This window comes from Lactuca serriola, chromosome 4, assembly GCF_051521515.1.
Source record: "Lactuca serriola cultivar US96UC23 chromosome 4, Lser_US96UC23_V15, whole genome shotgun sequence".
NCBI lineage: Eukaryota > Viridiplantae > Streptophyta > Magnoliopsida > Asterales > Asteraceae > Lactuca > Lactuca serriola.
Window position 1 is genome coordinate 299362472 of NC_136411.1, and position 14280 is coordinate 299376751.

The 14280-nt window shown below is 34.3% G+C and overlaps 1 protein-coding gene and 1 long non-coding RNA gene across 2 annotated transcripts; one reads left to right on the forward strand and one right to left on the reverse strand.

Moving 5' to 3' along the window:
* Nucleotides 1–292: 292 nt before the first annotated feature.
* Nucleotides 293–2039, reverse strand: LOC145100655 (uncharacterized). The gene is made up of 3 exons (XR_013705182.1): nt 1316–2039; nt 909–1052; nt 293–761 (listed from the first exon to the last, which is right to left on the reverse strand). It is a non-coding gene; the product is annotated as an uncharacterized LOC145100655 (long non-coding RNA).
* Nucleotides 2040–7221: 5182 nt separating this feature from the next.
* Nucleotides 7222–7732, forward strand: LOC145099461 (uncharacterized). Its single transcript, XM_079037034.1, has 2 exons — nt 7222–7473; nt 7565–7732. The coding sequence occupies exons 1-2, from the start codon at nt 7222–7224 to the stop codon at nt 7730–7732; spliced, it is 420 nt and encodes a 139-aa protein (XP_078893160.1).
* Nucleotides 7733–14280: the final 6548 nt, after the last annotated feature.

A 14280-nucleotide genomic window follows, 5' to 3' on the forward strand; every position in this document is an offset into this window, starting at 1 on the left:
ATAGAAACTCTTTGGAATATTAAACAAAAAACCTAACATACACTCTTTGGAGCTGTATAACTTAGCCAAAACCAAACATGCTGGTCATAGTAGGTGTCTTGATTCAGTGAACTAAATAGCATGGAAATAACAATGGACTTTGCAATTCTTTACATACAATAACAATCTACTTTATTTCATTAGAACAACGTACTTGCATTTGTGCAACCAATATGGACAATGAATTGTATTTACATTTACCGAAACCTTATATTTGCCACACTTAAAGTTTAACATTTTATGGAAGAAAATATTGAAAATAAAAAATGTTAAAATAAAAGCAAAACGCCAATGGGTTTTCCTTTTTTACTTTTATTCCTTAATTTGGCTGGAGGATGCTATTTCTAGTTTACGTTGGCTACAAATACTGCAAATGTATTTTATATGTTACCCACAATATCAACCAACATACTTACATAATTATCTGCATTCTCAATCGATGCAGTCACAAATATTAAACCCACCACCAAAAACCTATTTATAGTTCCTAACTTTTAACCATGCATCCAAGTGTTAACATGCATATCCATAAAATATATGCATTAAACCTCTGAAAATGGGAGGTTAATAAGAAAGATAATTAGATATAAAATCGTTTAAAAGAAGTATCAAACCGTCATAAATTTAACAACCAAACTCTCAACAGAAAGTTCGTTTGCTGTTTTAGTTTTAACAACTCCATAGTATCAATAGTATGCCCCTAGCTGCTGCTGCCATGAAACCTGCAAGTAAATGAAAACCCAAAATGCAAGCAAATAGTAACAAACACGCAACCAAGAATATTTGTATGAAAGTTCTCATCTTTCATGAAAATTGAATAACAATGTATAATTAAATCTATGAAAAATAACATATAAATAAAACATTACCTGAATCTCAATGAGAACAGTAGAATAAGCATAAGCAAATGCAATATCACTGATGACTTGAAATGTTCTTCAAATCTTCTCAGCTCTGGTCACGTCAATGTCCGACTTCTACTCCGGTTAGGTTTGTCCTTAAATGTCCTCCACCTATATTAGCATCATATTCAATTCCCTTTTCATTTTCTTTTTCTTTTTTGTAAACCTTAAAAAGTCTACCGTATTGCACAACAAACCATCACCACTTTTAGTCTGCATTTTCCTTCCAATAATACTTTCACCACAACTGACTTTTGAAAGCTTGTTGAATAATTTTGAAAACAAACTACGTTAAGCTATTACAAAGTAGAGGTTGAGTGTGATTAAACATTTGTAATCATGGCAAAATTAATTATAGCAAATATGAAAAATACCTTTTCTGTTTGTTGGTTGCAACAATCGTGAGGGTCTGGGTGAATAAGATGGGTGAGATTCACAAAAATCAGATGAATATTAGCATAAATTTAAGCTATAATCTAACTTGAAATCTAAAATGTAGCATGCAATCAAGATGTCAATGTAATTCTAAGAAAAGATGGATCAAGCACCTTTACTTCATGACCCTATATAAGAAAAAGACCCTATAGTGTTGAGTTGTAAAACATCATAGGCAAGAATATAAGAAATGTTAGCGCTAGTCAAACTATAAGATGTATATAAAAGACTAATAAAAACTAAATAAACATAATAAAAATATACCTAGTAAAAGGTTCATATAACAAATGATAGACGACACCACCAACTCTTTTGGGTGGTGGCATCCATGTTGGTGGGTGGTTGGTTCAAGGCGAAACCATCATCTTTCCTTCGAAAACCCAAAGAAAAGTGAGAATAATAGGCCCAAATGAGGGGTGGATAATGATAACTTAAAAATAAAATTTTGATAAGACAACATGAGATCTTAAAATGAGATAGGAATCCATTTTCACCTATTTTAGGTGTTTTCTTCCACCACCATAGACAATCTAGGATCTTTCTTTAAATCTAAAAAAAAAACCCAAAAATGTACCTTTAGTCAAGATCATGTTCCTGTGACATTTATATGAAAGAGGAAGAAATTTCACAAACTGTATATACATAATTGTAACCCAGTGCCACTATTTTATACAGTTACCTAATTTCATGGAAAGTTAATAGATATATGCATGTCACCCAACTTGCAAAAATTAGAAAATATAATATATATATATATATATATATATATATATATATATATATATATATATATATATATTGATTTTGATCATATAGGAGTTGCCATGAAGTAAACAAAAATCTTGATGAATGTTAATCCTAAAACTATGGATCCAAATCAGTGATCAATTAAGGCAAACAATCAAACAGAGTGTAGAAGGAGTAGAAGAAGAGTTAATCTAAGCATGCACACATCTATTACGAATAATTGTCAGGTACACCTTGGGAGAACACACACATACGTCACTGACGTCTCTATACAACTGACACAGACACACTCTATTTATAGGACCACCAGCCGCACACGTGTGTACAGCCGCACACATGTGTATGGCCGCACATAGATTGTGCAGTTGCACACACGTGTATGGCTGCACACAGAGTGTGCAGCCGCACACAATTGCTAACATACTATAACCAACATAGCAAACCCCAAGACCCTACTAAGACTTATACAAGATGAATGCCTAGCTCAAACCACAAAATTATGACCTAACAATCTCCCCCTTGGTTTGAGCTAGCATGGACTCAGGTCTTCTTCGATCAGAAGCACGTCAGACTTATACAGATAGATGCCTAGCCCAAACCAACAAATTTTGACCTAACAGTCTCCCCCTTGGTTTGTGGCTAGCATAGACTCAGTCTTTCTAATCAACAGCACCAAGGTGTGTATGTATCGCTTCCTAAATTGTAGAAGATCCTTAGCATCAAACAAGACGAATAATGCAATTGCTATCTTGAAACTTGATCACTGCAGTGGCGCAAGGCTCTTCGACTGTGGTCTTGAACTTGTCACCAAATTCTGCAATAAGTTTGTTCTTCAAGTCAGAGTAGCCTGCTGATAGGGCACCAAGATTAAGCTGGAGATCGGAGATCTGTTTAGACTTCTGAAAGTTTTCTTCTTCAAGCTCGGAAACTCGAATATCGAGGTTTCCGATCAGAATGTCTTTCTCGATGATCTTTTGTTTAAGAGTAGTGGTCTCCTTCTTGATCTCTAAGATAGATGGGCCTGCTCCCCCTAAACTTCCTTCACCTATTGATATTTATTTGCCACGAGGTAAAGGATCTGAATCTTGTTGAGCAAGAAACCTGGCAAGCCTCAAAGAGGCAACATCATGCGTAGGTTGTGGAGGAGAAGAACCCCCGGGAGCAGAAGAACTCCCGACTTCAAACAAAGATCTAAAATTACTTGGTCCTTTTAGGGTCGATTGAGTTGGTGTAGCAGCTATGGAGGGTTGTTGGACTGGTGGTTCTTGATCTTGAATAAACACTCTATGCCTCGGATCGAGTCGACTTCTTTTTACAGAAGGCAGGGAGATTTGTGTCGGTGTCGAATCACTTGTGGATGGCATATATGTAGGAATAGCAGAATTAAGGGGAGGAATCCTTGAAGTTGTATCCATATCGGTTGAAAGGTGTCGGCCATTTGATCAAAAGTTGGAGACGTCACTTTGAGAACACCACTAACTCCTTCTGTCAATGATCAAGCAACAAATAGTCGCAATAGAATAAGAAGATGAAAAGAAATCGAGCTTGCACACGTTTATATCAGAAAAACGTCAGGTACAACTTGATGGAACAATCTGTAAACACTATTGCATCGAGGTCTTCACTACTTAACCTTATATCATTATCCGTAGTCTATAAGCTGATATGTGAGACACTCAACAAGCTATACTTTAACTCAGGAGCGTAGATGACGTTCTCAAAACTCAACACTCCATTTACAACTATTCCTTTTTAAGTGATCTTCCCTCCATCTCCTCCCGTGAAGGAAACATAGTCCCCATTCAAAGTCTGAATGACGTGCAGTCGGGAGATGTCTCTTGTCAATGTGCCTGGAACAACCGCTGTCGACGTACCAAGGTTTGACGACATTCCTCCGCAGCTGTTCCTGCATAATGAGCTAGATTATTTAGATTTGGGGACCCAGGTCATTACAAGCCTGGGTCCCAACCGCACACACCAACCGCATACTCAACCGCACACTCCAACCGCACACTCAACCGTACACTCCAACCGCACACTCAACTGCACACTCCAACCGCACAAACCAACCGCACACCTTCAAACTCCAACCACACACCTTCAAACTCCAACCGCACACTCTAAAATGCTTCAAATTGATACTGAATTGGCTCTGATACCAATTGTTAGTCCCAAAAACTATGGATCCAAATCAGTGATCAATTAAGGCAAACAATCAAACAGAGTGTAGAAGGAGTAGAAGAAGAATTAATCCAAGCATGCACACATCTATTACGAATAAATGTCAGGTACACCTTGCGAAAACACACACATACGTCACTGACGTCTCTATACAACTGACACAAACACACTCTATTTATAGGACCACCAGCCGCACACGTGTGTACAGCCACACACGTGTGTATGGCCGCACACAAAGTGTGCAGCCTCACACAAGTGTATGGCCGCACACAGAGTGTGCAGCCGCACACGCGTGTATGGCCGCACACACTCGTTAACATACTACAACCAACATAGTAAACCCCAAGACCCTACCAAGACCTATACAAGATGAATGCCTAGCTCAAACCACAAAATTGTGACCTAACAATGAAAAAAAATTATACGAGGATTATAAGCATATGGCCACGAATCTCAATGCAAACATACACAAATTCCTTGATAGTTAGATGTGGATGCTCCAGACCTTTTTTTAACTTTCATTCTTCCAACATTCATACATGGCAAACGACTACAACCAGTAATATCAACATAAAAAGCCATCTACATGCTAACATATAGAAGCAAAAAAGAAACCCAGACATAACCCAATAGAACCGATAAATAAAGAAAATTACCAAATTCAGGTTGAAGCGTACTTCAGATTGTATAGCAACGGACACCACCACGACTCCCCTTTTTCTGACTTATCTAATCGGCGACTTTCACCTCCATCTCAACCACCGCCAAATCACTCCAGTCCTTCTTCTTCAACTTTCATTGTTTTATCAGCACTTCCACCCTCCATATCTTTATCTGCAACACCCACGGGGCACATAAATCGAAATCAAAGCCAAATTTGCTCATAAATAAATAAAAGCGAATTCTTTTCAAACGATTTGTAAATAATTAAGAAATCTTACTAACATCGAGTAACTGGCCTTGCAAAGAAGATTCATACGACAAAATTATCTGGATTTGATAGCCATCGGAGGTGGAGACGGTGTGAATACGGTAGAAGCAGTTGGGCGACGATTGTGGGCGGATGATGGAGCGGTAAGCGATGAAGAGAGTCGGCATCAATATCCAATCGATTTAGAGGCGGCGGGAAAGAAAGCAGCGTGTAATCGAACTGGGTGTCAGATGAAATCAGCAATCTGCTTGTGACCGTCCTGCCCCTTTTGTTGATGGTCACCGGACATTGAGGAGATCAGAGGAAGCGACAGTGATTGAAGTGAATGGCGATGGATGAAGGAAAAAAGGCTTCTGTGAGGAAATAGAAGACAAACAGTGGGGTGGGAAGCACAATCAAAGAAGACAGCTTGAAAGCATCTGCTATTCAGAATAAATATTGAGGCGTCGGTGGTGGTGGGGTGTGGTGCAATAATGTTATCTGGGAATAAAAACGATGGAAGACACTGTGTTGAGAGCAGGAAGTCGGTGGAGGGAGAGAAAGATGTGTGAAAAGTAAATCAATTACATGGAAGTAAACCTTCCAAATTTCACACTCTCATTCAAATTGACAAATGTTATTTTGTAGTTATTTTGATTTAATTTTTGCCACATGTCATTTTATGGGTTTTCCTATTTTATAAAGTTCCACATAATATTTTAATGTAATAATTAAGGTGAGGTGAAAGTGGGGTTGGGGGTGTGTTTATTTAAAATAATTAAAAAAATCAAGGACAAAACAACATTTTGGGGTAAGACAGGGACCAAACGCGCAATAAAAACAAACAATAGGGACCTTCAAGTTAAAACCATAGGGACCATTCGTGTAATTTACTATATATATATATATATATATATATATATATATATATATATATATATATATATATATATATATATATATATATATATATATATATAGAGAGAGAGAGAGAGAGAGAGAGAGAGATGGTAATAACTTTAAATGATATTAAGTGAAAGTATACAATTCTAAAAGTGTTTTATGATTTTTTGGAGTGGTTTGTAGTAGAAGCAATGGAAATGGTAGGGGATGTACAAAAGCTGCAGCAAAGCAGCAGAGCTGGTGAGTAAACAATCTTCGTATATTAATCTTTTAATAATTTTATAACTTTGATTTAGTCAACAATTGTTTAAACTTGTTTTTTAAAAAAGATAGTTTAATATATCTTTTAAATTCATACTTCAAATGAATTATAAATAAGTTTTATGAGACTGATGAGATATAACATATTTATTTGTTGCTCTTATTTAACCGCTTCTTATTTTTAAAAGTTGTGATTAATATATTCTACTAGGTGTGAAACCCGTGTATTATACGGGTTGATTTAAAAAAAAATTAAACATTAAAGTGTAAACGAAAAATATTTTTTAATGTATAACTTTAAATTAAGGAAGATACATATTTATTGCAATTTAATATATCATATATATCATATTTAATACTTTACATATATTAGTATATAACTTTAATTTTAAAAATTGGAACAAACCAAAAATTGACAAGTGAATAATATTTATTTCAAAAATACCACAAAATGACAAGTGTCAAAATTAATGAGAAATTGACATGTGGCAAAAAAAACTTTCATCTATTAAGGAGGATAAAAATAAAATATCTAAATTATAACCAGATAAATAAATGCATTTGACTTTTCCAAAAATAGCATGGTGGCCAACTGGGAAACTGTTTTAAAGCTTTGAAACCTTTTAAAAACACCCAATCGCTTTCATAGACGAATTCATAAATCACAATTCATGCCCTCACGTTCTCATACACGCAAACAAGTATGGCCAAAACCTGTATATGGGGCGCACATCTCCGGCCTTTACGTCTACTACTCTACTTTCATATTCATTTCTTTAAAACCAGTCGATCATTAGATAACGGTTTATCTAGCTACAATAGTCCTCGAGCATACAGATTTCAATGGCAAAACCCCGAAGATCTTGGTTTGGTGTTGTCGGTAGAAAGTTTCTCCGGTCGTCTTCACGTCCCAGCGAGACCATCATTGTCCTCCATACCAACAATACAACATTTTCTCAGGAGCAACCACCGCCACCGCCTCCATCACCACCACCATCAACTCCGGTCACAATCGATGATCATGTTTGTGACACCCCATTGGTCAAAGAAATGGCTGCAGCCACTAAAATCCAAACTTGCTTTCGAAGGCACCTCGTACGTCTATTCAAATTATGTTTTCTTGTTTTCAACACTGAATTAAAAGTTCTTTTATAAAAGGGAATTAATGATTGTTATTTGTACATAGGCGCGGAGAGCATATAAGGCATTGAGGAGTCTTGTGAAGCTGCAAGCAGTAGTAAGAGGAGCTTATGTTCGGAGGCAGTCTCGTATAGCATTAGAATGCATGCATGCACTCGCACGGCTTCAGGTGGTAGTTCGGGCTCGCCAGCTTCAGCTTATTACTTCTAATTAATGTGAAAGTGCAAGAGTTCTGAGTTTAAATCTCACAATTGTGTATTTGTAATGGAACCTAGCTTTGGAACATAAGGCAAAAATGAAAGTATGAAAATACAACATTCTCCCATCCTATTTTGATTGATAATTCTGTATCTTTATGTATGGCCTTACTAATGTCTCCTATGGGGGTCGTAACAGTACCCTGAAATAAATAGGATTATTTATATATTCTTACAATTCTACATCATCCATTTAATTTAACGAATATAAACAAAATTGAAAAATAAATTATAAAAAAACAATTTTAAAATCACGAAAATAAGCATAAACAAACATGTAAAAATGTTTAAAAATACAATATTGATAAGAAATAATTTTGAAGAAACTATATATATATATATATATATATATATATATATATATATATATATATATATATATATATATATATAGAGAGAGAGAGAGAGAGAGAGAGAGAGAGAGAGGTTTAGGTTTAGGTTTAATTGAGACCATTCTAATTTTGTGAGACCGTAAGAGTAAATCTAAAAATAATTTTAAAATGCAAAATAAATGGAAAAATCCATTTTTTTTTTAAATATTATTTTCGGAACTAGAATTAACTAAAAAAAATAAAAAAAAATAACAAAATCCCGTTTTTTTTTTTTTTTTTTTTTTTTTTTCTAAAATACGTGAAATATTCTAATAGAATATTACACTGTACATATTCAAAAAAATAATTTTAAAATGCAAAATAAATGGAAAAATCTAAAAATTCTTTTTTTAAATATTATTTTCGGAACTTGAATTAACTAAAAAAAAATAAAAAAATTAAAAAAAATCCCGTTATTTTTGAAAAATACGTGAAATATTCTAAAAAATAATTTTAAAATACAAAATAAATGGAAAAATCCAAAAATTCTTTTTTTAAATATTATTTTCGGAACATGAATTAACTAAAAAAAAAATAAATAAATAAAAAAATACGTCTCACGGTCTCACATGAACCTAACTATATATATATATATATATATATATATATATATATATATATATATATATATATATATATATATATATATATATATATATATATATATATATATATATAATGTATCTGCATGATGTTGCGGCGGATTATAGTTTTTTCGTTGACTTGCTTCATTTAGGGGATATCATTTTTTTCCATGATTATGTTTTTTTTGAAGTGTTGTTTCGTATCAGCGAAAATATTCTGTTCGGTGCATTGTTTTGTTTTGGAAATTATAGTCTTTTTGTCGATTATGTTTTTTCGGCGAGTTGTTTCGTTTCGGCAATTTCGTTTTTTTTCGATGAGTTTTTTCATGGATTTTGTTTATTTCTTATTAATTTCTTTAAAATGAAGAAAGGTATGAGTTTCTATTACAATAATTATTAATGTTATTTTGACAAATTATTTTGGGTAAAATTAGAAGTTTGTTCTTGTCGGTCTTAAACGTCACTTGCAGATAAAAACTCATATTCGTATTGTTCTGCTCAAATAAAAAATGTTAAAGAGTTTAGTTTTAATGCAATTTGTCTTTATTTATTATTTTGTTTCGTTACTTCTTCATATCTTTTTTTGGCTGACAGGTAAAACAAAACATTAAAAAAGAAATTTCAACCTTTTTTGTCATAGTAACTTTGACCATTTAAACTTTAGTTAATTTAACTGCCCAACAACCTTTTTCTTAAACCACAAGATGTATTTTATGTTGATGATTTTAGTGTCACCATGCCATTTTATGTAATTGGAACTAACGTGTGAGTTAAGGAACTTCATAATTTATACTCTAATATATGTACGAGTTTGTGCCGAGTGCACGCATGTATAAGATCGAATTAAAAACTGGTTCGATGATAACGGGGTCCGGGGGCAGTGCCCCTGGGTCCGGGGCTTCCAAAGGGACAACACCCATTTGGCGGGGTTTAGGGCAGCGCCTCTAGAGGGGTCCAAGGGGCAGAGCTCCTGACTGGGGTCCCGTTTACATATGGGAATATAGTGGGAAAATCAGATTCTTGAGGGTGATTATGGTAAAAGTAATTCAATTCATTAGTTTTTGAAACCCTAAATCTTCATTAAATTCCAGATTTCCCTGATTTGCTTCTCAAGCTACTCATGACGACCAACCCTAAGAGGCAAACCCTAATCTTGTTTATTATATAAACGACTCTTCTCTTTGAGAAGATATAGCCGATCGTTAGCTCACTTTTCTTCAAACGAACATACAATCCTTCAAGCAATTTGGCTTACGATTTCTGTGCCTAGATTCGTAAATGTACCCTTGGATTATCTTAGGTTGGATTTCTTGTAACCCAAACATAAGGTAGAAACATCAGTTTGGAAAGTGTTCACACGATCCAAGGATATCCAGATCTCTAATATAAACCCTAATTCCTCCAACACATTAAGCAAAATCCAACACAAACCTATAAGAAAGTACAAATGTTACAAAAACAAAACACAAACAACCTAAAATAAGGAGGTCATTTAGCCAATTAAGAAAAAAAATATTGCCAACAATAGCAACTTAGAATAGTAGATCCTAAAAATCACCAAACCAAGGACGATACACCAAAATTAGATAGTACCATAGCATTAAGGGCATACCACATTCAAACTTGCTACATCTTTATTGTCATTTGCAACCCAACATCACAAGAATAGCAATGTACTTCCATGGATACTATGAATCACAAAAATGATAATGAAGATCACTCATGTCACACCCCGACAAACAACGAAAAACGCCGGGGTTGTGACGTTTACAACTAGATCACAGTCAACCACATATATCGAATACTTAACATATTTGAATCAATATTTTACAAACCTTTCAGTTTTGGAATTGAAAATACATCTTCATTTTAAACACACAACGGTAAACAAGTCAAGTTTATTCCCAAAAGAAAGGAACAATAATTTCCTTAAAACCGATGTCTTACCTACGACTTCTTAGTTACCTGAGAATACACATTTTTAAAATATGTCAACAAAAATTGTTGGTGAGTTCCACCGGCTTTGACTCTGTGAGTTTTATAAAAAGAAATCTTTATAAAACGTGGAATGTTTAACCAAATAAGTTGTGCAAAACATGGTCAACAATCTTACCGATATGCTTCGTGTGAGACCCGATACTTGAAATCTGATATAAGTATCCATGTTAAAATATTTATGATGAAAGTAAATGTTAACATATTTTTGTGAAGAAAAATATTAGGTGCTTATATAAATAAATACTACTAATCGGTTTAACAATCTACAAACAATATTTATACTATATACAACCTCATCCTAGTTTGTATTAGTATTTTTGTATCCAGGATCTTATTATAATTCCCAATTGTTTGTGTTTGAAAACTTTTGGTTGTAACGCTTAATAATTTAAAGCTACCAAAGTTTTAATAGGACAACAGTCGTATGTGTCCCTATACGAGTTTAAACAACACGTTGGTTGTAAGTGTCATTACACAAGTTTAAACAACACGTCACTATAAGTGTCCATAACAAATGTTTAGACAGTACTCCCACTGTAAGTGACCATATCAATGTTTAGACAGTACTCCGATTGTAAGTGACCATAAAAATGTTTAGACAGTACTCTGACTGTAAGTGACCATAACCAATGTTTATACAACACCCTGGCTGTGAGTGACAAAAACCAACATATTTAAAATCATCTTATGTCATAAGGCTTTCAACATGATCATATTAGAAACACTTGTTTGTAAATAACACTTTTGTGACCCTTGAAGTGTGTGATTTAAACAATATGATGAGTTGTGTTTCTCTTATCTACATCAATACTTTGTGTATGCATTTGAAAGACTAAACAACGAGGTTAATCAAAAGGGCAATTTTGTCCATGTTTTTAGAAAAATTATAGAAAAATCATCGTACGTCGGAATTAGGATCCGTAAACTCTTAGAGATTAGAAAATGAGTCTACTTCGTCCATAATTTTTACCCTGACCTTAAGTGGTTCCTAACCACAATGAAAATGTTCATTTTTACAGACTGATCCGAAAATGTTCTGAAATGATAGGTAGTTTTGTAAAAATCTTCATAAATTGTATAAAAATCGTATGAATGCGTGAGAGTAGTCCTTGAAAAGGTATAGCCTGATCTATTTGAATATTGTATATTTTTGAAAACCATAAAGTGTAAGAAGGGCAAAACAGTCCTTGAACAGACCACAACTTTTCTGTAAATAGCTGAAATATAAGCTTAGATATGTTTAGTGACATAACTTGTATTTTCAGTTGACTCAACCTTTAAATTATCCAACTAGAATTTGTTTAGTGTGTATTCTCCCCCGAAACTTGTAAAACATAAAAGATGGGCTGTAGAAAACTCACTTTTGTTGCGTAAAGTTATTCGGTTTGAGAAAAGTTCATGCAGTTTCCGGTTCCACTCATGCTCGCAATTTGAGTATTCTTTTGGATGTCTTAACACATAAAGACATATATTTACTTCTAAGATAGAATTTTATTATGTATTAAATCACTTAAAATTAGTGCACTTTATGATAAAAGGAAAGAGTAGAAATCAAGAATATATCAAGCTTTAATTTGGATCTAAAGTATGTTGCCAAAAGGTGGTGGAAAACACAAGCTTTTTGAGAGGTTAAGGGTAACTTCCTCTGGGGTTTTAAGTGTTTGAAAGTAGCTACATATGGACTACTTTGAATATCGAAAATGGGTAGAAAATCGGAAGACTTTTGGGTGTTAGTTTGATGCTCGAAAACAACCACTGTTTTGGCTATGTTGCTGTCACGAAATTTTCCTAGCAAGAATAATCTTGGAGAGAGGATATGGAGGCACAAAATCGGTTCTAAGGACTCTAGGGTTCTTTTGGTAGCCGATTTTTGATGCCCTAGGGGTCCTTAAATAGCTGAGCTTCTAGGGTTTCAGTTAAAACCCTAATTGGATTACTTAGGCCTTAAGTAGTCCAATGGAACATTCTAGAATGAGGCTTGGACGATGTCAAGGTGGGCTTCCACCCTAATTTCGTCCACTCCCTTAATCCACAAGATCCACAACCCACGTTCAATTATCTTATAGTTGCAATTCTAGTCCTTAAAGTTTAATTAATCTCTTTTGATCACATAATTAATTTCTTAATTAATTCTTGACCAATATTAATTAACTAATATGATTTCTCTTTTAATATATTATTTTTATAATATATTAATAAACCATAATAACCTCTTTCTCCATTAATCATCCAGTCAAGTTGCTTTGGTGAAGGCAACCCAAAATCACCATGCTACAATCGGGTCAAGTACATACCAAATATAGTTTTGGACTTAGACACTAATAAAACAGTCTCCCACTTTGATAAGTCTAATAACTATAAATGCAAGTACGACTTCAAAATCTGATTAGCAATCGTAGCTCTCAAAAGTTGCTGTCAAACTCTAACTCGTCCTTTAGATAAGGGATCGTATAGTCCTCTGTTCAAGATATTATGCGGATAATTACATGGAACATAGTCATATTTATTGTCCAGCAGTTTGTTTCTTGATCTCTGATTTGTCTGACATAGAACTCTATTGAACACATCAACTCAGTCCTGACCGGGCCCAACACATAAGTCAAACCAAATCATTGAGGGGCCTAGATATTGCTTTTACCCTCTTAGGATAAAAGGAACAGATAAACTTCGACTTATATACATTTACTATTCACTCATCAAATCATGCACAACAATGTGTTTTATAACATCAAGTTACTGATGCGTTTACGCATTATCAATGCACAACCAACTTGCAAACAATAAACCATATGTCTAGGTTTGAAGACTATATGATATTATCGTCTTGCGATTACTTGTGATAAATTCCATAAAGTGATGTCAGCAAGCGTGGGTTTAATCCAATGCTCATATCTTATTTCATAAGCACTCATGAACGTTGCAACAAACTTTTGCTATGTCTAATACAATTTAGACAGTCTACAAACCAATTCATGACAGTCTTCATTCATACCTACTTCCAAAGTATGAGCGACTGTGGACTGTTCAAATAATCTTATTATTCAGGAAGTCAAAACATGTAAAGTGAAACAATAGGTAAATAATTAACACAAGACTATAACTTTACTTATAAATAATACTCCTTTATTTAATCATCAGAATTTAATTACAATTTATCTATTATACGTTTCGAAGCTATCTAATCTAAACTAATATCGTCCTTCAGCCTAATGCTCCTAGCGTGCGACAAGTTCTTAACCCTACTCAGTCCCTTCGTAAGGGGATTTGCTAGGTTATCCTTTGACGATACTCTCTAATAAATTGATATTTCCTGCGATATGTCGGGATCTGCCATGATCCCTCGGTTCCTTGGTTAAGTCAACCGCTCCTTCATTATCGTAGAAAATATCCATAGGCTCCTTTATGGCTGGTACAACTCCAAGGTCTCTGACGAAGTTCTACAACTATATCGCCTCTTTTTACGCTTTGCTCGCCGCTATGTACTCTGATTCGCACGTTGAATCAGCTACGGTCTCCTGCTTGGAACTTTTCCAAGTCAATGCTCCCCCATTC

Bases quoted from the DNA above. Each gene is read 5' to 3' on its own strand.
- LOC145099461 (XM_079037034.1), top strand. From the start codon at position 7,222: ATGGCAAAACCCCGAAGATCTTGGTTTGGTGTTGTCGGTAGAAAGTTT. The intron at 7,474-7,564 runs GTACGTCTATTC...ATTTGTACATAG, and splicing joins CTTGCTTTCGAAGGCACCTC to GCGCGGAGAGCATATAAGGC.